Source organism: Xiphophorus hellerii, chromosome 19 (assembly GCF_003331165.1).
Source record: "Xiphophorus hellerii strain 12219 chromosome 19, Xiphophorus_hellerii-4.1, whole genome shotgun sequence".
NCBI classification, from domain to species: domain Eukaryota; kingdom Metazoa; phylum Chordata; class Actinopteri; order Cyprinodontiformes; family Poeciliidae; genus Xiphophorus; species Xiphophorus hellerii.
In genome coordinates, this window is record NC_045690.1 from 13544132 (window position 1) to 13568745 (window position 24614).

The following is a 24614-nucleotide window of genomic DNA, read 5'->3' on the forward strand; positions in this document are numbered from 1 at the left end:
GTATATCTATCTTTAATTTTAATTTTAAACCTGAGAGTCTGATGAAAACAGACTCTCAGGTCTGTTTTCATTAGACTCTCAGGTTGTTGCAGTTATTCTGACCCACTCTTCTCTGCAACATTGCTTCAGTTCATGGAAGGCTGCAGACAAATAAAATATTCAATTATGAATACCTAAATAAGAAAAAGAGGCGGCACTATTTTAGTTGTCAAAATTTCAACATTTATTCAGACTTTAACTCAACAGAAGAATGAAACCTTGGCAAACAGAGCACAAAGTTTATTTAAACTGATCCACAAACAATGAGAAACTACAGAAATCTCCCCAACATGACATAAACATCTCAGCAAACCGACAGGAATATGATGAGTTGGGAGTAATTTGGTGCAATCTGCTACCGATCTGAACTCATGTCACCTCGACCACCTGCCTCAGATTCTCTATTAGTGGAGCCAACTCCTTCTCCAGACTCATGATGAGGCCTGAGGACACAGAAACACGTCTTAGCTCAGCTGTTATCCCCCTTTTAAAATGATTGTAACAATGCATTTTACCTGTGTTGGCGTTGCTGCTGGCGATGAAGCTGATGACCAGAGGGAGCCGATTAAACTGCACAATCTGTTCAGCACAAACATAACACGGGATCATCGAGGCAGAATATCAAATCCTCAGCTTAATCCAACATAATGGATGCAGAGCTGATAAACCAGCAACACTGTATGATGCCATCATGTCAACATGGACCAAAATCAAGTACCGTAATCAATATTATCAACTAAAGGGTAAGATGTTATTGGAAACTGCAGACTTGGGTGCTGATGTGACACAATCACAAAACATTTTTGAAATTTGAAACATAAATGTTTTTGTCATTTAGGAACATTAAATGGAGACCACACAACATCTAAATGTGCTTTTTCAGAAGGTTTTAAGAAAACACAAAATAACCACATGGAGATTTACGTATTTGAGTATTTCCAAGAAGTCAAAGTTGAATCCTGACAAAAAAACGCTAGGGGTTAATACTATTTGTGAAAAAAAACATTCACTGTTTCTAGTATTAACTCTACACTATGATTTAATCTACAGTTATGGGAAACAGTCCCCCTTACAGCTACCTGTACCACCTTGTCTAAAGCACTTTCAGCAGAACATTTCTCTCTGACTTTATCAGTCTCACATCACTGTGATAGAATTGTGGCCCGCCTTTTTACCCAGTATTGCCTGACCTCATTGAGCCTTGCAGACCCACATATGTACACATCTCTCTTGCTGTGCTCCCACTACAACATTTCATGCAGAAGGAAGTCTGGTGGAGTGATCATAACTCATTGATGCTATTCTTTTTGCAGCCACTCTATTGATGCTTCGTTCAAAATAATCATCCTTTGGGTAACCCAAGCTTTCGTCAAGCTTTAATTGTCAGAGAGATGACCTCACATTTCACTCTCACCCACACACACACACACCCCTACACAAGTGTTTGTGGTTGACTCAGTGCCTGCTAAATGAGCCTGAGTCTTCCGTCGTTCTTTTTGCCATTGTGTAGACAAGACATTAAGAACAAAAAAAGAAATTAAATATGTTTGAGGAGGTCAAGTCTAACACCAGTATATTATGTATCTTCTAACCTGGTAGGAGTTGTAATAGCAGATGATGCTCTTGTTTTTAGAGAGGCCAAGCTTGCTGCCCTGATCCGTAGCAAGAGCAAAGGTGGATAAGAAGCCAGGTCTCAGGGCATGGACTGGGGCGCTGTCATTGGCAACTGCAGGGATACAGCATTCATCCACATAAGAGAAATAGAAACCATCTCAATCATTCATTTTGGATTATATGTGAGAAAATATATGCAACTCATACAATACATTTAAAGGTTATCAAAGCATTTCCATTACAACAACTGTCACAGGAGTCGCGGTCTTACCTTTGATAACTGGAACGCCATCTCTGTCTGTGACAACAACAGCGTGAAGACCTTCAACACTGAGGAGAACAAACAGCTGATTTAGCAACTTTGAAGAAACCCCGAACTGATAACTGTGATTCTCCAACACCACCAACCTTTGCAGCTGTTTGTACAGGTATCTCTTTAAATCCTGTAGAAGAAAAACATGTTGGAAACTGGATTAAACAAAATGGTTCATAGGTCTTTCGTGGGATCTAATCACAGTGAGTAAACCAGCAGAAATGCTGAATGTCAAGGGGCAGACAATGTAACAAATGAAAGAGCTACATCAATTTTCTTTCCTTAAATATGGCTCAGTTCAAAGCTCCTGATCTAAACTAGTCCTTTACATTTTACTTCCAAGTTACCAGCCTACTCTATAACCATTTTACAGTAAATTAAATACAGACTTTTTATGGCCCCATTCTGAATCACCAATAATAATATTAGATCCTTTGGTTGGAATTTACTGTAGATCTGGTTTGAAATTCTGATTAAAAGAGTCTGAAAACCAGACGTTCAGTGACATTGTCCCATTTTGAGCTTTGACTGAGTGGGAATTTATCTGTGGCCTCTCCAGCAGAAACTAAAAACCCTTAAGGATTGAAGGGTTGGACTCAAAAATCAAGTTATGACAGCTAAAACAAATGCAGCCCCGTTTGTTTCAGATAAAAGCACCACCATTCACACTTGGCGTTAAGATCTGAGCAATCAAGTCTTAGTTTCTTGCTTTAATAAACATGTGCTGATTTACTCAATTACACAAATAATTGAGTAACTATAACACTGCAATGCAGATTTTTATTATGGTTGACAGTAGAGATTTTACTAAGAATTACCACAACATACATTTAGTCCCACAAACAGGGTTCACAGTACAGAGAGCAAACATGGCAGCTGTGTCCTATAATGCAGTAATTGATATAAACATAAATTGTAATTCCTCATCCTTTTTATTGATTTTTTTTTACATGTTTCTGAAAAGATGTTTGCTTGATCCCCAGCAGCAGAGTTGGTGAAGAATGTGAATGTTTATAAAGAACTCTTCAAATGATAAACAGTTGGATATATCTAGTCTGCTATGTCTACAACCCATCATGAGACTCCTGACTGACCCAGTGATTCACGTAAACAGAAGCAAACAGCGGTATAAAGTCATTTCTTTCGTGCCCCAGCATTTAGTTTTCCATCTTTACCCAAACGCATCAGGTCTTCAAGCTTAATTACATCAGACTAAAGGATATTGACGATCATTTACAGAGTTGACATAGTGTAAAATATCTGTTGAAGCTATTAGAAGTAAATAAACCATACTCACATCTGCCATGATGTGTTTTTAGCCCTCTTTCTACGACTCTGTGGAGAAAAACAAAGTTTTAACATCAAGATATTTTAACAAACGAAGAGAAGCTGTACGTTTCTTCTGGTGCAGCTTTTATGTTAAATATAACAAGCTAACATGGCAGCTAAGTTTAACTTCGTTCGTTTATCAAGTTCAGCCACCAACAGCTCTTAAGCAGCATGTAGGTTTTTACAACAAAAACCAAAAACAACGATTTAAAAGATTTTACCTACCTTTGATGATTTTATCTCAGATTTCTACATGCTAAACCAGAAGCTAACATCACATGACACCCTGGTTTCGTTTCCGGTATTAGAGGGTGGAGCGTTTATAGACGCTTTTCCGCATAAGCGCTGAATCTTACGTCAAACCCGCACCATATTGTGAGTGGCATTTTCAAAGTATCATTACAAGAATAGTGTCAACTCTCAGGCATTCACTATGGGCTGCATTTCAACTTTTGCCATCAGGATAGAGATACAGAATGACTGTGTAAAACCTATAGGCCGCTGTTAGACTCATAAATTTCAGCCTGTGAGGACTCTACTGACCCCCTGAAAAATCCTTGTCTTGAGATTGTTATAGTTCTTTTCTTTTCTTTTTCTTAATTTCTTCATGTGTGTCAATGTTGACTATGCAGTAAAGTGGTCTTCGGGGACAATGAACTTTTGAATTGAATAAATCAGATTATAACACGCCTATGGTGGCATTCATTAAAGTTTGTGGTCGATTACAAAAAAGTATGTAATCACGTTTTAGCCACTAGAGGGAAGCATTTCTCTGCTCTCAACTTCGCACCACGGAGGCTGAAAAGACTTACACAAATGTCATGGTTTAATATAAAAATGCATGTATATTTTTTTCTTTACTGCATTAGAATTACCTACTAAATAATTTTATGTCACATGAATACAGATTTTTTTGTTGTTTGTCTTTATTTTGTTTGTTTTCAGAAACGGGCAAAAAGAAGCAAACAAGCAAAAAAAAAAACATCTCGTTAAAAAAAGCCAATACTACTATTACCTGGTGTGTTCATCTCTTTTCTACTGCCTAAGGTTGCATAGGGGGGTTGAGTACACCAGCTGATACCTGGGCAATAACACCCTAGGCCCATAAAGTAATTGGGGCATAACAAGCAAAGTTTAAGTGAACTTTTATTTGCACATGGTTTTACTAAATCTTGCAATTCTGGAGTTTCCATATAAAGGGTAAATACATGATTATTAACTAATGTTTTTTTTTCTTCTTGATGGCAATGAAGTTGTAAGAGTTAAGGCTTTTTGGATTCCCATTCTGAAGACCACAACACTTTTATGTGAAACACTTTTTTCTCTGTGACCATAAGCTGAAATAATTATCTTTTTCTCTCTTTTTTTGTTGTTTTTTTTGGACAGTAAAGGTACCGGTTGAAGCAGGCCATTGTAGACAATACCATGTGAAGTACACCTCGACCAGACATTAAATCCAATAAATTTGATTCTCATCAAACAAATAATCAGATCTGTCCGGTTGATTTCCTACTAGCTCTGTGGCTCAACGATAGCTCTGTTTATTTGGGTGTTTGCTGTCTGTCTGCACTCCCAGACTGGTCGATATGCCTGACAGAGTTTCTCTGCTTTGAGATGATTTTAAAAAAATATATATTTTGATTACCATGTCACAGACAGAGTGAAAAGTCTAGTATATCCTTTCTGTTCTAACTTTAGTCTGACCATTGTAACAGTTATTTCTATTCCTACAGTCTCAACATGTAAAATAAGTGAGCAACTCCCACACTAAGCAAAGTTTACACTACTGTTTAAAGTCTATAAAAAGGCATATGCCCACACTCTAAAGTCCAACTTTGTTTGGTTGCATCTCCACTCTGCTTATCATATGATAGTCCAATAGAAATGGAAGTTTCTAGACTAACAACATAAAACAGTAAAATAAAATTTAATCAGGAAACCACAGTTCACTCAAAACCCTGAGTGAGAGTTTGGATCAACACCAAAAAAGTATAGAATATTCCAGCAGTAATTAAATCACTGCACCGACCCCCTGTTTGAAAAGAATAGCTTTTAAAATCTTATTTGTCTATAAATTAATGAATAGTCTTGGCCTAAGTCCATCTAATATTAACAAACATATGGAAGACATATTTCCTATTGAGTGGTTTAGGAAGCTGCGAGACTCAAGACAAGCTCATCCTGGCATGCTCAAGGAAGAATGGGATCCAAGATCCAAGTAAAGATAAATACCCAGACATTTTCATGTGAATTGTCTGATTGGACTAAAGTTTTCAATTGTTTTAGCATTACGTGTGATTAGGATGTTGCAACCGACAGTAATAGCTATTCAAACACTTGAAAAGTCTTGTAATTGTTTAAAAGTTTGCATAAAAAAGTTATGACAGGAGCATAAGGTGGTGTTGCAGAAACACAGGCAGCTTCTTTCACATTTACAAGTTTCAGGTTTCAGCAACACCAAGTCAAGTGCTGTGTTTGCATTTCGAGCGTGAAGTCAAGCTTGTTTCTTCTGCACTAATATCTCAAACTTGGAGGAAGTAACTTCCATAGCCCTGGGAATAGAATTTAAAATGCCTTATCAACTTGGTTTTAAGCCTTGTACATGCTTCATCCAGCAGGCACTGATCACAGTAACAGATAGACCTGCAAGTCAATGCAAAAAAAAAAAAAAAAAAGGAGTTTGAGAACTTAATTCACGTTGTCAGTAATCTAACAGCTGTGCTTTGAACCAACTGCAGCTGCACCAGAGCAGCTTTGTTTAGTTAGGTGAATGATAAATTATAAGAGTTAAAAATCCAAAACTAAATAAAACCCATTTAACAAGTTCCAGTTTCAAAGTTGACACAATGGTATTTGATTTTGCAAAGCTTCAGAAATAATAAAACCATGAACGAATGACTGAATTGACCTAAGCAAGTACTGTATGTAAGACCTTGGTCAAAACTGAAGGGCGGACTCAAGCATGACTGATTAGTGTCTTTGATCCTGTTTGTGTATGTTTGGCCAGGATCTCAATTTGCAGTCTTTGAGAGGAGGGTGACTGTTCTTTGCTTTAAGCAAATGATGAAAGCAGAAGGTAGTATATTTAAATGAAATAACAATAAACATATAATTATATATATATACCGTATATATGCTGCATGTGTTCTAAAAAGTCCTAGTTGTTGTTTAGTGGAAAATGTATGTTTTTTTTTTTTACATCCAGAGCTGTTGAATGAACAGTCTTTGTTACAGCATATGGACCCCTGATTCATCTATCCAAGTCCCATCACTCAATTACAAGATACTAAGACACTAAGATCTTTCAATTCCTCCATGTCCAAGTCTTAGAGTAACTACCACTAATTCCAGTTGCTCCAATTCAGGTGAAGGTCATGGTTTGGCACCAAATAATATGAAAAAGACAAAGATGATACTTGAGGTTCCTAAACCAGACATCTTCAAATCCATGATAACACCTTCTGATCTACCCCAGCAACACTTCAAAAATTACTAGGATTTGATTCTCACTCTCATACGCCTAACAGGCATATGAGCCCATGCCAAGAAGCAGTTTCTTGGTCCCCTTCTTGTTGCCACAACATCCTGGCCTGTTGAGGCATGGAAGCCATGGTGTGGTGTGGTTTCAGACAGCAAGACGTGAGTTCAGATCTTTTAAGTCCTATGAGTTGCAGGGTGGGGCTTCCATGGATTGAAAAAGTCTGTCACAATTTAGCATCTGTGGGATGCTGAATTGAGATGAGACCAGGGGAATTTGGAAGGCAAGAGACATACAGTAAATGTGTATGCGTGAGTGTGTAAATATTTGTCCTACTTCTCTTGCTGTTATAAACTTGTTCAGATTCTTACATTTTTTATTTTTTCTACTTTTAACACAGCTTGAAGTTAAAAAGTAAATTTACTGCTTCTTTATGCTGCATTACATGTGAATGTGATTGGTTGATAGAACTTTGAATTAAAAAAATAAATGCTGCAATCCTCTCCCACACTCACATTTCTGACCTGTTATGAAGGCAGATTTACTATATAGCAAAAGCATCACTTTTTCCATGCCATTGTAGTTACCAGTTCACCCAGTCATAAAATGTGTGCTGTGAAATCTCTGCCAGCAACTGAGGGCAAAATGCAGACAAACACAGAGCCGGTGTTGTGTGAATGAACTCTTCCAGTCTGGCCTCACTCTTTTGTAACATTATATAAGGTTATACCATCTACACTGACTTACTCATTGTTACATATTTGCCAGCCGGTCCTGTAATGGAGTTCAAAACACAGTGTCACAGTTATTGATTTCTTCTCTGTAAAGTACTGTCTCTTTATTCATTTGTCTCCTTTTGTCTGAAAAAGGAGACAAAATACCTAAATAAAGAGCATGCACTAAAACACATGGATATATTAAGTGGCATAGCTGTTTTCTACCATGTTTAGGTCAATGTTAATTGTTCGGTTATGCCAACTATTATACCCAAATCTTATTTTAAAAAGAATTTAAACATCCAAAATGACTACAGAGTCCAATACAGCTTTTTGTTAAAGGATAACTTTAGATGTCATTGTATAGCCACAATATCAACAGGTACAGTGTGTTGACACTTGTAATATATCAATGTTACTCATGAAGTGGTCAGTAAATTATAAATGGTCCCTCTTTCTGAAAGTAAAAGGTTTTTTTCTTTCGCTCTACTAAATTCAGTTAAAAGGTATGCGTGGGCTTTGAGCATTCCATGTTCACCCCACTGTCCTAAACAAGTATGTTTGTTTTGATTGGTATTTTTAAATTATGGTTGTGCCCTGTCCTCATTCAATACCTGAATTAATTAAGTTTATGATAGTTTTCTAAATTCTACATCAATTGTGATTACTTTATGGGCAGAACTGGGTCTGCTCAGGTAGGAAAAAAAGAGGGCATCTGTATCATATCCATATCAACTTCTGTGACCTTTCAGAAAATCCTTTTATTTGTGAACAAATAATTCACAAAGACAAATTTTCCACAAAAAAAAAAATATATATATAAATCTGGTGACTACTCCAGAAAAGAACTGGAAATTATTGTGCAAAGAAGGATTCTTTATAAAATAAAGAAAATTACAGAAAACTGTAAACAATCTCATGACAGTGCTTTACAAACAGTATCTTCAGTCAGAGTTTTCTTCAGAGTCACTGTAACTCTTTGGAGAAAATTCTTAAATATGAGTTACAACAACATTTAGTTTCCCTGTGCGATTACTAATGCATTTTTGAATTTAAATTAAATAAACAATTTTTTAAGTAATTCTCAGCTTTTATAATAAGCAATAAAGCAAAATTTTATTTGCGTCATGCCTAAGATGTTTTTTTTTTTTCCCACGAACATATAAACCATGACCGAAGTTCTCTTATCTGAGCAGAGGAAAATTTAGCTGGTACAATCACCTGACTGCACTTTTTAAGCAAGTTGAAAACCCTCAAAGAAAATGAAATAGTACTATTATTATTATCACCCCTACTTACATACCATACCAGGAAATGCAATAGTTCCCTATATTAGATTCACAACTTTTTCTGGGATAAGGAAAATTTTCCAGAGTAGTAAAGGATTGATTTAGGTGTTCTTATATGTCATTTGGAATGGCTGTGGCTCAGAGGGAAGAGAGGTCTTCCAACTAGGTGGTTGTGGGTTTAATTCCAGCTTGGTGCTCCACCACTTGTCTAAGGCCAATTGGGCTACCATTACTTGTAATCTGAATGCCACCAAATGTGATTTTCTGAATGTGACTCCAATGTAATTTCTTTGCGTGGTTGTATGACTAGAAAAGCACTAAAATGGTAAATCAAGTTCATTTAACATCTGTACGAGCCCACAGGTGAAAGAAACCAATAAAGACATGGTCCTTGTAGCAAACCAAAGCTTCTCCGGCAAATTCTCAAATAGATTTTTCATTGGAAAGTTCCACTGTGATAGCACTGGCAATTGATAGGAAACATGAATCACCAACATGTTGTGCAGAAATAAATGATTAACACATTAACTGATCTTTGGTTAGATAGAGTCTGATAATGGGTACCTCAACCCTGTTTCTGCTTTTAGAGTAGTACTGGCCTATGATCTGTTTACTGGGTACACATCCGACTTTGGTTCAGAGCCTGCTGTTAATCGATTTTTTGAATTAATGCCATACTCAGAATTTGAGGTATGCTTGGGGATAAAAATCTACTGAAATACCAAAAATCTGTCAGCTGCAATATTTTCTTCACGATAAGTGATTTTAGAAAAATATAAAAATTGCAGCATAAACACAAAGACAATCTTACAAAAAGCTTATTGCTTTAAGGTAATTTTGCACTTATATGTGATGAACACCTCAAAGAAAAGTGTGATGGTATTAGAAATTTGTGAGTTCGCTCATGAGAAATTAACAATAACAAAAAATTTTGGAAAAAATAATGTGTTGGAGTAGACATGCCCCAAGTCATGTACTATTTGTTTATGATGGAGTTGTTTGCTCAGTGACCTACTGTTACTCAGTCCCCACTCCATGTTCTGGTTCCAACTTAATGAATGCGTTTATTGAAGCAAAGTTCATCAGATGGCGCAGGATGGTGGAGTGGAAACAGAAACAGGAAAACAAAGTCCATTCAGTTCCATCTTTGACAAGATCAGTGTTGGTCCTCCAGCCTGTTTCATTGTAAAAGTGCATAACATCAATTACTTTTTTCTGTCAACCCCCTAATTCATGAGGTTAATTGGGTTGGCCACAATTCCAGAAAATTTTATGAAAAACATTTTTCCTCAAAGAAACAATTTAAAAGGTTTGCAGATTTATTCCTCAGTAGGACAGAACTGATCTGGAAAAATAAATCTGAAAAAATATTAAGATGTAACCTGGACAGCTGTGATTCCCAATTCAAAACATGGCACTGCATCAAGAACCAACACTCGTCAATACCTGAAAGAAACACACAAACAAGCAAATACTTTGGGAAATCTTTGTCAAGCTCTACAGGCCTTGTCCAAAGGCAGAATCCACCTTTGTGGTTTGGATAAATCTGGGATGGATGGAAGAAAAAAAAAAAACAATTTAAATGTTAAAACCTGCTGACTTTTGGGGGCTAATAATATGTGGTTGTATCAATGATCATCTCCACATCTGTGATGGAAGAATGCAGAACATTTCTCTAGACATTTCAGAGTCATTTCCTCAAGAGCTATCATGCACTTTTTAGATGCATCCCTTTTCAACACATCCAAAGCCAATGAGTAGGACATTACCAGGTCTCTGCAGAACTGCATGATATGGTGATGAGGGAATTCAGGTCTGTTGGAGAAGGGATGCATCAAAAGGCCACTCAAGCAACATAGGCTGCTTTGAAGACCAAAACTAGTCAATAAGACAATGAATAACAACATTTCAAATGGATGACAGAGCAGGAAGAGGGTGCTGCTGCTGGTTGTTCTGTCCAGTCCCATCAGGATTGGATTGGACTACTAAACAGTCCTGACCTGTCCTCTGAAGGCTGTCTTTCTTTCTAGAACATGTTTTAGGAATTCAGAAAAGGAATACAGTATTAACATAAGAAAAGTTGTGTGACATTGTTTGGCTAAAGAGGTCAACAGAGTAAAAAATAATGGAAATGGGACACCTGCATTTGGAATTTGGTCTTGGTGGACATACCATAGAAACTAAAGAAACCTAGAGAGTTTTTAACAGTGAAATGATAAATTCACACTACTAATCAAAGAAAACAGACAATGAGGTGATTGGATCACCAGAAAACAAAACTTACTTGTTTATTAGAGGATCTGAAAAAATAATTTACTTTTTATTTTTAATTGTATTAATTTGCTTACATTTAAAAAGAAGAAAAAAGGTTTGAGAGACCAAGAAAAGAAATAAACCTTTCTTCAACTTTCATATTAGCCCTCCTTGTTTTTTTTGTTTTTTAAGCCAGTGGTGCATTGCTGATTATGTTTTATCAATAGCCTCTTGTTAGAGTATAATAAATGGAAGATTTATCTCCTTCTCTGGGTCATTGGGTGCATTTCCCCTTATTCAAGGAATTTAAGGTCTGCTGATCATATTTGCTTTGGCGAATCTGCCTGTACCTAACAAGCATACAGGAACAACCAGCAGACTTTGCTTAGTGATTTGATGATCTTTTAACTGTCCAAGGCCTTTCCTCAGCTGAACAGGGGAATATTGTTTTTTATTACCACACCGACAGTAATCATGAATATCCAAATACCAGACAAAAGACCCAGGAGCATTAAGCAGAAAAACAACTTCATTTGCCAAATCCCAGACTGTCAGCCCTCTTTTGGAGACCTCTAGGTTTGAGGAATAATACTTACACCAGTGATAACTGTAATACTTTTCATTCAATGGTCTACTTCTAAATTAGAGCTGCAAAAATACTGGAAAGGAAAGTCTTTATCTGCAGAGATCAGATAAATCAGAGGTATCTACCATTTCTTACTTTCATATTTGAACAAACAATATGTTAGCATTGTTTCTAACTGAAAACATATTTAACATTTAGCTCATCTTTATGACTGATTTTAACATTTTAACAACAGATGTCAAAGAAAGACCATGACTCAAAATCACAATTTTCCTTCTTTTCCCTAACAACTGAAAATAGGTATTTCTCTGTTAGCAAGAACACATTTTGTGAGTAAGAATGTTAGTTCCCTTACTTTTTCACTAAACTTGAAAGGATAGGATAGAAGAACTGATGCTTAGTCTACTGAGTATATAAACACAATGAAGCATGTTGATTAATGAGGGACAAGTTTTTTAAGTGATGGTTAAAGGAATAGTTTGGATTGTCTGAAGTGGGTTTTGTAGTAATTTCATATGCAAACACTGGACTTTTTTTTAATGCTGTGCCAAGTTTGCCTTCCAGAATTGCCCCAGAATATGGATTGACAATCAAACTATGTTTGCTTCTTTTTGAATTGGTTGGTTCATTTACATAGAACTTTGAGGTGGTTTGTACCAAGCACAGTGTTGTATAATCTGTTACCAGCTATTTCCATGTGAAACACTTACTGCAAACAGAACTTCTTAAGCATGACCAGACAGGGTTACCGTCTGATGTGTCTAATGTGGTGTAAAAAATGAAAAGAAATATGGTTTTTCAAAAACAATTTCTTTTTTACATTGCTTTTTTCATCATTTTAGAATTCAGGGTAGATAATAATTTAACTCCAACACAAAGGCAGGTTGCAAAATAACATTATAAAGAATCACTAGGTATGTTTTGAAGACTGAGGTTATTTTAAAGGTTGCAGAATTTTGCTCAACTCTTCACAACATTGTGACCAGGCATGTGTTCATGTTGCAGATCACTTAATGTATCTGAACAGGTCATCTATCAACATATCTATTGGATACAAGATATGAACACCTTTAAAAAGTCTCACAGGGCAGAGATGTGAAGAGGGTTTGCAGTATGTCACTGCAGCTTCATTACATAAGCAGATATTATTATGAGATGAAAGACAAGGTACAAAATGACACATAATATGAACAAGTGAGTTATGTGATCTGAGCAGTCTTATTAGTATGATTGTCCTTTCAGCAATTTATAAGTCTGGAACTCTTATCACACGCTGAAAACTGAAGAATTATTTTCAGTGAGAGATGAAATGTTTCCAAGAAACAAGGGAAGAAACCCAGTTGCGTTCCAGCCATCCTCTCATCCATTTTTCCAAATGAACATGTTTTTCCCTTTTTCCAAGATTGGGCTATGGAGGTCCAGAATGGAAATTTTTTTTTTTTCTCCGCTCCTCATGGAGGATACCAAAGGTGTTGACAGTAGACAACCATGTGAAGCCAAGCTTGGGCAGGGGTGGGGGATTACTTAACATAATTTTAAAAAATGTCTACCCGTTTAGAGCTTGACCAGCATAGAACAAACAACCTTCAGAGCAACCAATTAGCGATTGGTAAAGGGGGGTGTACAGAAAGTAGAACATGAAAAAATATTTTGCGTAAATATTACAACTGTACTTTTGTCTTCCTGCTGGCTCTTCACTGTCTAATGGTGGACACAGACCTACAGAAATCATTGTACAAAGCTGAAAATCCACTCAACCATATAATAAGTTAGTTTTGGAATTTAATGAACTACATCGTCCATGTCAAAGCAAACAGTCCTGGTAGGATAACAAAACAAGTAAACGTCATCTCTGTCCTAATTCTTCCTGTCTTTGTCTTCTATTGGCTTCGTATGCATTTGTTGCCTGAAGAGGAAGTTTCTCAGAAGTCGAAACAAAGGAAACACTATGAGGATAAACCTCATCAGCACAAGTCATTGTTCATTTCAAATGTGTGAGATGCTATAGTTAAAGTGGATTTCCAAGAGAATCTGATTGTCAAGTTGTAAATCATAAGTTGTAAAACTTGCCCTCTCACAGAGAGCAAGTTTCTTCAGTTTGTTGACACACCTAAATGATTGTGATCAAAGATTAACATCAGACAAAGATAAATACAACAAACACAAATAGCAGTTTACAAATGAGGATTTTATTTATTAAGAGAAAAAAAATATCACCCACCCAGGCCCTGTGTCAAAATATAATCCCATTTATTATATCATAAATTCGGTGGGATTAACCACACATTTAGTTTGAGCAGGCACACCCAGAACTCATTACCGACTGTCAATAAATCACAAATATAACCTGTGAACATGAAGTAGGCTGAAACATATCTAAAATGAACACATCATAGCTTGATCTACAGAAATACAGAAAAGGGTAAAAGAAAAAGTCATTGCCATGTAGCTGTCTGGAAACTCTTATAAAACTATTTCTAAGCCGTTTTGTAATAAGAAGAAATGTATTCAGCTACAATGGCCTCTATGCATACTTACTCTGGAAGGCTCCACTGCTGAAGTAAAAGCATGTTGAAACTTCTTTAAAGCTTGAAAGATTTGGAGAAGTCAGTGAAATACAGGAAGATTAACATCTGGTCAGGTCAGAGCAAACCTGAACTCTGCATGTGTCATTGCACACACACAATGTAGATCGACACACAGCCTGTCATTGCAAGCAGAGTGTGTCATTGCACATTATGTGTACAGAATGGGGTGTGAACATCATGGTCTGGGCTGTTTTACAGCATATAAACTAGCAGACTACATCTAACTGAGGGAAGGAGGTATGGAGAAATGTAACAAAAAGTGAAAATCAGATTCTGCAGATGGAACGAGTTGAGATTTTCAAGCGAGACAATAGTCCCAAACACACAACTACGGAAGCTCTCAGTTGGTTTCAGAGAAAGAAATAAAGTAAAACTATTAGAATAACACAGTTAATCATCTGACTATTATCAACTTTTAAAAAGTAAAAAACATGGTATTAAGGGGCACATGAAGGATTTTCAGAACGAGATGCAGACATTTTTTATAACAGTGTGTGAAAAAATTACACCAGAGAAATTATCTGACTATAATTTATTATTGCCAAGAATATTTCCCACAAATTATTTACAACATTTTTGTAATTATAATCAACATTTTATTTATTTTACTTATACCATGCATTTTTTTTTTAACCAATGTACTCATTTGTGAACTAATTTGATTTTATTTCATTGTGTGCAAATTATTTGGGTTGGTGCCAATATGTGGTAGGAGTTTAATGCCAACTGACACATTGGACATATTTACGTGCTTTTCTCACTGTACGTAATATGCTGCTCAGACAAAACAGACCCAAATTAAAGCAGGATGTACAAAGAAAAGAAAAGGATTTATTTTAATAAAGCAAAACAAAAGCCGCTCTCTGCAGAGCCGGATGTTTGCAGGAACACTCTGACCACAGCTGACAATGAAAACAAGACCTGACATGACAAACCTCACAATGCAAGCTAGAACTATATCTGACTGGGAACACCTTAAGCCTGGAACTACACACCCCGAGGAGGCGTGAGACTGATTCAGAGCAGGATTTCTATCCATCGCCATAGCTGCCCTTTCAGAATTGTTTTTAAGTTACATAAATTCAGTTGGAAACTGATCATAAATCTTTAGTTGTCCACATTTGTCTCATTGTAAGCATCAACGTCAGAGTATTAATTTTGATTTCATGTCACAAACCAATACAAAACATCCATGGCATTCAATATTTTTATGAGTAGAATAAAAATAAGGCCTGCATTCAGTCCTCTTTTCTATGATGCCACTTAAAGGGGCACTATAATGTATTCTTCAGGCACAAAGTGCCATTTAATAGTACAATCAAGTAACTGTCGTACCTTCATATAGCACACATTTTTTGACTTTGATGGCTTAAAATTGATTTTTGTCTCTTTAAGAACATCCTGCCCTGTCTAACACTCTCTAGTCAACACGTCATCACAACAATCCCTTTCTATTATCCAGTTTACAACCATTTTAAGGAGTGTTGGGCTGAGATGTAGTTTATGCGATACACTCAGAAAACACGCAGTTCCACAAGGTGTTTGGTAATTAATGCTGCCACTAGTCTGGTGGAGCTTTCACAAATTTTCGCTCTGTGAGGCTAAAACTTGGCTGGAGATTGCAGCTCAATGGAGGAACTTTGTGGAAACAGGCAGCACTTTGTGAGAGAAAGTACCACCAGAGATTCATGGATTTCTTAAACATGTATTAAAGAACCAAAGCAACACTGCAGGTGTTTTATTAATGAGGGAATAACATTATAACATGATGGTAAAATGGTAAATAGCTTGTACTTACATGGTGCCTTATTGGGACCCGGTTTACATTACATTCTCATTCACCCATTACACACACATTCACATGCTGATGGTGGCAAGTTACTGGATTGTAGCCACACCTGCCCTCGGGCAGTCTGACAGAGGCAAAGCTGTCATGGTTCTCTGACCACCAGCAGGCATGGTGAGTGAAGTGTCTATATTTTACCCTGAACTCTTTCCACCCTTTAAGAATATCTAGAGAAAACATCTTCCTTCAGACTTCACCTAAAAAGTAATAGAGTTCTCCAGTGAGTTAGTAATCAAAATCAATGTTAAGGCTATGTAATTATTAATAATTATGATTAATAATGTATTATCAATGAAATTATTAATAAAGTTAAATGGGGTTGGAAGTGTTCTGTAAAATCTGTGTGTTCTGAGCTTTATGTCATGTTGTAATGTTTTTCCCTTATCAAATACCTTGCTTTGATTCTTTCATGCATGTTTGAGAAATCCCCATGGCAGCCATTCGGAGGTGCCTAAACGCTCGCAGCTACAGTCTCCAAGTCGAGCCTTTGCCTCACAGAGCACCCCTCTCCCTCGCCTCCCCTGCTCTGCTCACCCAGCCTCTCACCCGTGTGTCTCTGTGTGAGGCTGGGCATCAAAAGACAACCTTTATCTATTCAGCTCTGGTTTTATTGGAGGGTTGAGTTCTTATCTGTGACGTCTCTGGTGCAATAAATGCTGAGGAATGTGATTCAATCAATCTGTGGATAAAATGGAAACCCAGCAGGTGTGCAACTTAATCTCAACATAAATTTGCCTGTTCCGTGAAGTCCCTTGAGCGTCTTTGGAGAACATTACTAAACAAATAGCATCAGGAAGATCAAGATAACCAGCTGGCAGGTCAGGGACAAAGGCTTGTAGGAGTTTAAAGCAGGCTGATTCTTTCTTTTTTTTTTTGTAAAATCTTTTACAAACCATGTTTCATTTTCATTCCTGGTTGCAATTATAGAGTAGTTTATGTTGGACCGTGGAATAAAAGTTTCTGTTAAAAACACACAATAACAAAAGCATGAAAAGTTCAAAGGGTTTGAATACTTTTGCAAAGCACTGTGCATTCATATACGCATGAGCCGCTTTGCTTTATTGAAGTTTAATAACTGATTTCACGTAAATGAAAAGCAAAATAAAAGTAACTCAACCTGGCAGCAGCAAATGAAACTATCTGACATTCAGGGACATGCATTTGGTCCTGTTTTGCATGTCACATGCAAACCAAAACAAATTTTTGAAATGGATACGCACACACTGTCAATACTTTGTAAAAGCTTTCATTATACATTTTTGTGGTATGTCTGTACAAACTTTGCTCATCTAGAGACTGAAATTTGCTTATTCTTTTTATCACAACAGTTATTGCATAGTCAGGTGCTGAACACAGTATAGCCTTTTTTTTTTGTATTGCTAGGAGTTTATCATGTTTCAAGTAGAAATGTACAAATGATCACAGCTTATTTTACTTCGTCTGAGCTAATCTACCTCAATTAACAGCAAAAATGACCAATCAGGAAATCCTTTTGTAGTAATTGCAACAGGCAAGAGCTAAAAATAATCCTTTGTTGGCTTCACTTGTAGTTTCATACTGTCTCTGGCATCTTATTATCTTTTCCATTGACACTAATAGCCTGAAACATGTCAAATATAACCTAATATCCCTTGATATGATATTGAATAGCTTTAATCACAACAAAACAATCATTTGATTAAAGATTACATGGTCTGAAAACAAACCAAGACATGAACATTCTCCAGCCTTTATCAGGTGCACCCATTCATCTGCTTGTTGGTTGCCAATCACTAGGTGGTCTCTGCTACAGGGTCATACAGGTTATACAATCCTCAGACTTGCAAGCATCGGTGACAATGAATGTTTTGTCCCCAAAGGACACCTTGTAGACGGGAAAAGCTGGGACCAAACTGTCCAAACTGCAGATGGCTGCAGATCAAAAACTTTAACAATCTTAACAAAAGGCCTTCACATTTCTTCACTGCGACCCTGTTAGGTGGATGCCCACAAAATTAGATTAGGAACATGGAGACCCTCTTTTATGAGATCTTTTCTTCGGGTGTTTGGACAAAGTGGACAAAGGAAGGAAATCTGTGGTTTGATCCAGTAAGTCTGGACGCCTCTAAGGGAGGAGAGAAAGGAGGAGACTGGAGGTCTGCGCCGAATCTGACGTCAGGATCAGTCTGCAAAGATAAGCCGTGGGGCTCAACATTAACTACAGAGTCCATCCTTTCCAGGGAGGTGCTGGATATCAGAGGGGTTCTGGTGCAAAGTCTGGCGCAGATCCGACACTATGAGGGCAGCAGATCAGAGCCGCGGTCTTCAGCCTCGCCACTGAACCGTCAAAAAGAGAAAATGGGAAGTGCGAGTGAAGACCTGCTCGTCACACTCCAGATCTTGCCCGGCTTCTTCTCCAACTGTCTCTTTCTGGCTCTGTACGACTCCGTAGTGCTGGTGAAGCGCGTCGTGACCCTACTGAGCCGGTCGCACTCCGCCGGCTGCGGAGAGTGGCGCCGCATGCTGACATCCGAGGGGCTGCGCTCCATCTGGAACAGCTTCCTGCTGGACGCCTACAAACAGGTAAGACTCCTGACCCGGGTCCGGATCGCTCTCTGTGGTGATGCACTATGCACAAGTTGTTTCAGCCTTCAGGTTTGTGGTAGCGACACAGCAGCCAAAACGCCGCGGAAATTTCAGTTCTTCTTGCACAAAGTTTAAAGGGTTTTTTTTAAAAATAACATTATAAGTCATCCTGATAAGATAATACAAGATTTTTTATTTTTATTTTTATGGAACGGTTAAAGATTATGTTTAACTATGCTGATTTTAATCTGCGTTTTCCAGTGCAGTTACCTGGAACATAGTTTCCTCACCAATAGCCTTATTCCCTCTGTGTAGTTTTGTATTCTGATAAAATCTACAAATTTGAATTTTATGTTGTAAAAGGTTCATCTTAACCACCCTCCCACCTTCTTCATGTTGTAGACCTTCTGCTAATTAACCTCATTGTTTGTGATATGTCTGTGTAATTATTGCTTCCTGCTCTTTGTATTGTGTATTCTAAAGAGACCAAAGCCAAACAATTCAGCATTAGTTTTATCATCAAAAAACTCTCGTGAGTTTCATTGTCTCATCAACTGAAGATTTACAGTTATGCTTGATTAAAAAAAAAAAAGGATTGCAATGAGGCTCGTTTGTCAGATTAAAAGTAAAATAACTTATGCAGGTGCTAAAGATAATTTTCATTAAGTTCACATTTCTCTACTAGATATGTCTTTATTGGGCTGACGCAATATTCTAATCTTAATGTTATCAGTTGTTTTATCAGAACAGTCATAATTATCATGGATAAACATGGCTTGAAAACAGTGAGTATGTTGTTAATTTATATTCACTAACTGCATCACTTAGTGATGAGAGATTAACCACATGCTGACTAATGTTTGTTAGCCAGTAAGTGTTTCACTTAGTGAATTGAGGTACTAGTAAATAAACTTTTAAATATTACAATTTATTAAGTATGACTGCATCAGATATGGGCATCGGCCACAGTTAAAGTTCACCCAACTTTTCAGATATAATAGTAATATGCTGGACATGAATGTCTGGCGCTTGAAATATAGTATTTTCCTAAATTTTGGGTCCTAGCAGTCCTTTGCAGCTGTGCAATTACACACACTGATATTCCATGATGACTATGATACTGTGCACCTCTCCTCTTAATTATCCCCCTCTAGCTCAATGACTGTTTAGGGTCTTTGTTCTGCTCAATGACAAAATTTCACTCCTACATCCAATTTTGCAGTCTCTAACTTCATCCATGTTCCTACCATTACCTGTCCTCAGCATCCAAACAGCATGATGTTACCACCACCATGTTTCATTCTGGAGATTTCTGCCAAACAGTGTTTTGCATGTTGGCCAGGCAGTTCAATTTTCATCTACTCTGACCAGAGCACGTTCTTGCACATATTTGTGGTGTTCCCCACATGGCATGTGGCAAACTGCAAACAAGCCATCTTATACCATTCTTGAAGGAATGACTTTGCATGACTCAGAACTATGACAGATGCCCAAAGCGTGATATATTTTATTACCTGACCTCCTTCAATCTTCTTCACGTCTTTATTTAGACATATCTGATGTGTTCCTTTATTTTTATGGCATTGTTCTCTGGCAAACTTCACAAAACAGCTGGATTTAAACTGAGATTAAATTACACACAGGTGGACTCTATTTTCTAATTAGACTACTTTTAAAGGAAATTATTTGTGGTGGATTTTATGTAGGGGTCTCAGAGTAAAAAGAGCTGTATACAAGTCCATGTCAAACTTTTAAGATGTTGAATTAAAAGTTATGGATCCAATTATGTGCTACCTTTGTGTTGATCTGGCACATGCATTTCTATGAAAATTCACTAAAATTTGTGATTGTGGCATGACAAAGTATTGAGAACACTCTGTATATGCAGCGTTTTTTTCTTAACCCAGAACAGATTCATATCCATAATGCAAAAGAAGTATTTATCACCCATAAACAATGATCCATTTCTGTATCCAGTCCAGTTCATTCCACTCTGTGTTTGAACTGAACTTTAGCCTGAACATAGTGTTCTATGGAATGAGAACATTGAGAATCTTTTGAGCCTGTAATGTTAAGGGCATCCTGGTTTGCATGTTAATAAACGCTTTTGCAAGGCACTGTAATATGGGTATTTTAATCAGTTTCTCAACTTTGAAACACTCACAACATGGTCTGTTAATCACGTGTTGTGCGATTAACAGACCACACAACATGACACTACTTTTTAAGCATCAGTATTGTTTGTCATGATGACAGGTTTAGTTTGAACTCTTAATCATTACCATAAATCCAGATATTCTCAAGCAGGATACATCTTAAAACTTACCCTTAGCATATTTTAAAGGTGTTAGGGTTTTTATTTGTGTGAAGCCCTTTCCAGTTACACCACTGACACCATAAAGCCAATTTAACCTTTTAGCACTTCCAGATCATGGAATGCCACATCTGGAATTTTATTGTAAACACAAGTGCTGAACCTTTTTTATTTAAAGCAGCCAACTTTAGCACATCCTTCTCTGTGAACCTAAACAGTCACAAAAACCATTCCTTAAAGAATTTTAGCATATTCTGAGCTCACTGTAAAAACACAAAATCTTACCAAGTATTTTTAGTCTAGTCTCTAGTGCAAATATCTTAGTACATTGAAATAAGACAAGTCAAAATTACAAATAAATTTTCGGAAGAGTACTTTAATTATGGGAAAAATGTGTTCTTAGAAGCAAAATAATCTGACAGTGGAACTAGTACCTTTTCATCAATAGCAAAGAATTATTATTTTTACTATGAACATCTAGCCATGGCACAATGAAGCCCCGCAGCTTTTTGACAGTGGAAACCGCTATACAAACACAGTCCATCTACTTTTTTCTGCTGCAGTGGAGGATCTCACATCTGGATACATCAAATCAACGTCATAGTTTCCACTGGTCTAATTTCCATCCCTTGTGATTGCAGCAGTTTTTTCTCATCTCAGCTTCCCTACATTGTGGTTTCTTTGTACAGGTTTTCCCACGAAGGTCTGTTTTAGCCATTCTCAAATAAATTCCTTTCCGGAATTGACTGACTTTTATTGAATGTTAAATACCTTCATAAAACCTACAGGAATACACTCTATTTGTCCATCCAACCACTCATTCTCTTCCTCTAAATTAAGATCAAATCATAGTAGTAATAGGCCCAGCAGGTAAACCCAGACATTTTCCAGCTCATTTTGGTGGATCCCAATGAATCCTGATGTCACAAGGAGTTATAGTTCCTCAAATAAGTGTTGGCTCTCCCCCATGGTCGACTCACCCAGTGGAACATACTTGGACCACCTCTGCTAACACCTTTGGAGGAGCTTCTAATTTCAGCTCTAAAGCAGGAATGTTCAACTTGAGTTGTCAAGGCTCCTTGTCCAACATTCTTTAGATTACTGCCTGTACCAACACAGGTGTTGGGAATGGCCAAATAATTTCTTCAGCATTTCATCAAGCTCTGCAGAGGCCTGTTGTTGAACCATTTTAGATGTGATGAACTAAATGTCAAAAACATAACCAACACTGGCAATAGTGGCCTGAAACAAGACATTATTGTTCTGAGGCAAAGCCGGTCACCTCCAGAGGAACATAATTTTATCTTCCTGTATCCAGGATCTTGTTCCTATAGTCATGATCCACATCTCATAACAATAGCTAATTGCACTATTAATTCCATGGATTCATATTTTAGTTCAGCTTCTTCTCAACTAAAAGGTAGATACTCCAATATGTGACACAAGTGAGACCTAAACAGTGTTCAAAGACCTAAACGGTGTTCAAAACACTGCAGTGAAATAGTGTAAGTGTAATACAGACCTATGATCACACAGAATAGGATTGAATCAGAGATTGTTGTCTATAAGAAATAAATATTAGTATTTGTACCTCCTCAGGTGAAACTTGGCTGTGAGGCACCAAACTCCAAGGTGGTGAAGGTTCCTGATGGACCTCGGTGGAGCAGCACTGTTGTCCCATATGGGTCAAGGATCCAGACTGGAGGTGAATGTCGCCTTCTGGATTTCGAGTCATCAGATCGCCCTCTGGTGGTGAACTTTGGCTCGGCCACCTGACCCCCATTCATCAGCCACTTGCCTGCCTTCCGGCAGCTTGTGGAGGACTTTAGCGACGTGGCTGATTTCCTGTTGGTCTATATTGATGAGGCCCATCCTGCCGATGGCTGGGTGGCCCCTCCCATGGGGCCCTGTTCTTTCAGTTTCCGAAAACACCAGAACCTTGAGGAGAGAATAGGAGCTGCACGCCAACTCATCGATCACTTTTCCCTACCGCCACAGTGCCAGCTAGTGGCCGACTGCATGGATAACAATGCCAACGTGGCTTACGGGGTGGCAAATGAACGAGTCTGCATAGTGCACCAAAGGAAGATCGCCTACCTGGGAGGAAAGGGACCATTTTTCTACAACCTGAAGGATGTGAGGCAGTGGCTGGAACAGAGTTACGGCAGACGGTAGGAGTTATGAATGACATGACAGAGGACACATGAAAACAGAGCCTCTTGGCTTTGTATAAGGTAAACTGAAAAAAGTTTGTCATAAAGATGTCAGCCATTGGGCTCTAAACAACTATTTTCTGGAACTGCAGAGCACTTTTTTTGTTTTCATACACACCAAGTGTGTTTTGTCCGCGTTTGTACCGATTTGCTGCTGAAAAACATGTTTTAAGAAGAAAAACACTAATTTCCAAATTTGAAAATATTTAAAAAAGATTTTGTGATTATTTTTAGAAGGATTGTATATTTTTTACATCTTTGTTAGATGTTTTTTGCACTATTCCAACAAATCAACTTTTATCTGCACCTTTACCTTCTTGGTTTTCCATGCAGGACATGCTACAGCAATGTTCTCAATCATGTTTTGATATAAAATCAAAATAGATTTAATGTGGCAGAAATTTGACTCAATGTGGCCTTTCCTTTTCATCCCATTGTTATTTTAAATGGGGTTCTTTCATACAATAACTGCATGCAGAGGACATTATTCCATTGGTTTAAAAAGCAAATCTAGCTTAGGGCCACAGGTCTTCATGGTTTGTCTGTATTTTATTTCCTAGTTCCACTACTTTAATACCACCTCAGGGATTCAGGATGGTAATTGTGTGCTTTTGGTTTCATTCCATGTGAGCTTAACTAAAACATAAAGCCCAGCTTTAATCTTATCTGGCAATTAAAACTTTCCTCCAGCTGACATGATGCTTTGCCGTGTTCACTAACATTTAGAAACACTTCTACCTGCCTTGCTGTTTTGGAGCGATTTCCACAGGTTGAATTATGCAGAAAGTTCAGGCTTTTGAAATACCTCAATACTGAGAATTATATTTGGACTAGACTTGATTATGAGGATCACCTTAAAAAAAGCTGTTTGTAATTGGCATTATTTAGGCATGACAAAAGCTATTGGTACATTTACTCATCAGTTATAGGTTGTACCACATTTTTATTTGACTAAGGGACTCCTTTTAAATTATTTGTCTTTTGAATGATTTCTGGGGGTTTGGAAAGAGATTTGGTTGAATTTTGGAATTACAGCATTACATTAAGGTAGATCCAACTTACCACTTTGTAACATTTCAACAGTGGACGAAGACACTGCTGCGGCGCAAAAATCCGTCTAAAAGTAGGTGATCTTTACAGGGTGTTGGTGAGGCCAGGCAAGCATGAAGAAGTGAGTGTGCTCCCCGTTAGAGAAGAATGGATCACGGAAAGTCATGGAGGGTTTTGAGCATGCATGAAAAGTTAGAATAGAATAGAAACAGCTTTTATTGTCCAGCAAAGGGAAAATCAGGGGGATAACAGCAGCAACAGACATTAAGGGTTACTCAAAAAGTGAACAGAAGCAGATTTTTCAGTTAACATGGTGGACATTTGTAGCTTGTGTTTTATGCCAAGTAAAACCCAAAATGCCATTGGTATTTAGGTGATGGACATCAAATATAAAGTTTAACATAAGTTCTTTAGAATAACT

At 37.4% G+C, this 24614-nt stretch overlaps 2 protein-coding genes across 2 annotated transcripts; one reads left to right on the top strand and one right to left on the bottom strand.

Moving 5' to 3' along the window:
- Nucleotides 1-199: 199 nt before the first annotated feature.
- lamtor3 (late endosomal/lysosomal adaptor, MAPK and MTOR activator 3) lies at nt 200-3634 on the bottom strand. The gene is made up of 7 exons (XM_032548275.1): nt 3521-3634; nt 3264-3301; nt 2062-2096; nt 1925-1983; nt 1632-1765; nt 555-618; nt 200-482 (listed from the first exon to the last, which is right to left on the bottom strand). Exons 2-7 carry the CDS (start codon nt 3270-3272, stop codon nt 409-411), a joined length of 375 nt encoding a protein of 124 aa, XP_032404166.1. The 5' UTR covers nt 3273-3301; nt 3521-3634; the 3' UTR covers nt 200-408.
- Nucleotides 3635-17112: 13478 nt separating this feature from the next.
- dio2 (iodothyronine deiodinase 2) lies at nt 17113-24614 on the top strand. The gene is made up of 2 exons (XM_032547519.1): nt 17113-18613; nt 22530-24614. Exons 1-2 carry the CDS (start codon nt 18059-18061, stop codon nt 23103-23105), a joined length of 1131 nt encoding a protein of 376 aa, XP_032403410.1. The 5' UTR covers nt 17113-18058; the 3' UTR covers nt 23106-24614.

Excerpts from the sequence above, each read along its gene's own strand:
- lamtor3 (XM_032548275.1), bottom strand. Across the intron at positions 1,766-1,924 it reads TGGCGTTCCAGTTATCAAAG|TTGCCAATGACAGCGCCCCA; the intron begins GTAAGACCGCGA and ends GTATCCCTGCAG. Across the intron at positions 483-554 it reads CAGCAGCAACGCCAACACAG|GCCTCATCATGAGTCTGGAG; the intron begins GTAAAATGCATT and ends CTGTGTCCTCAG.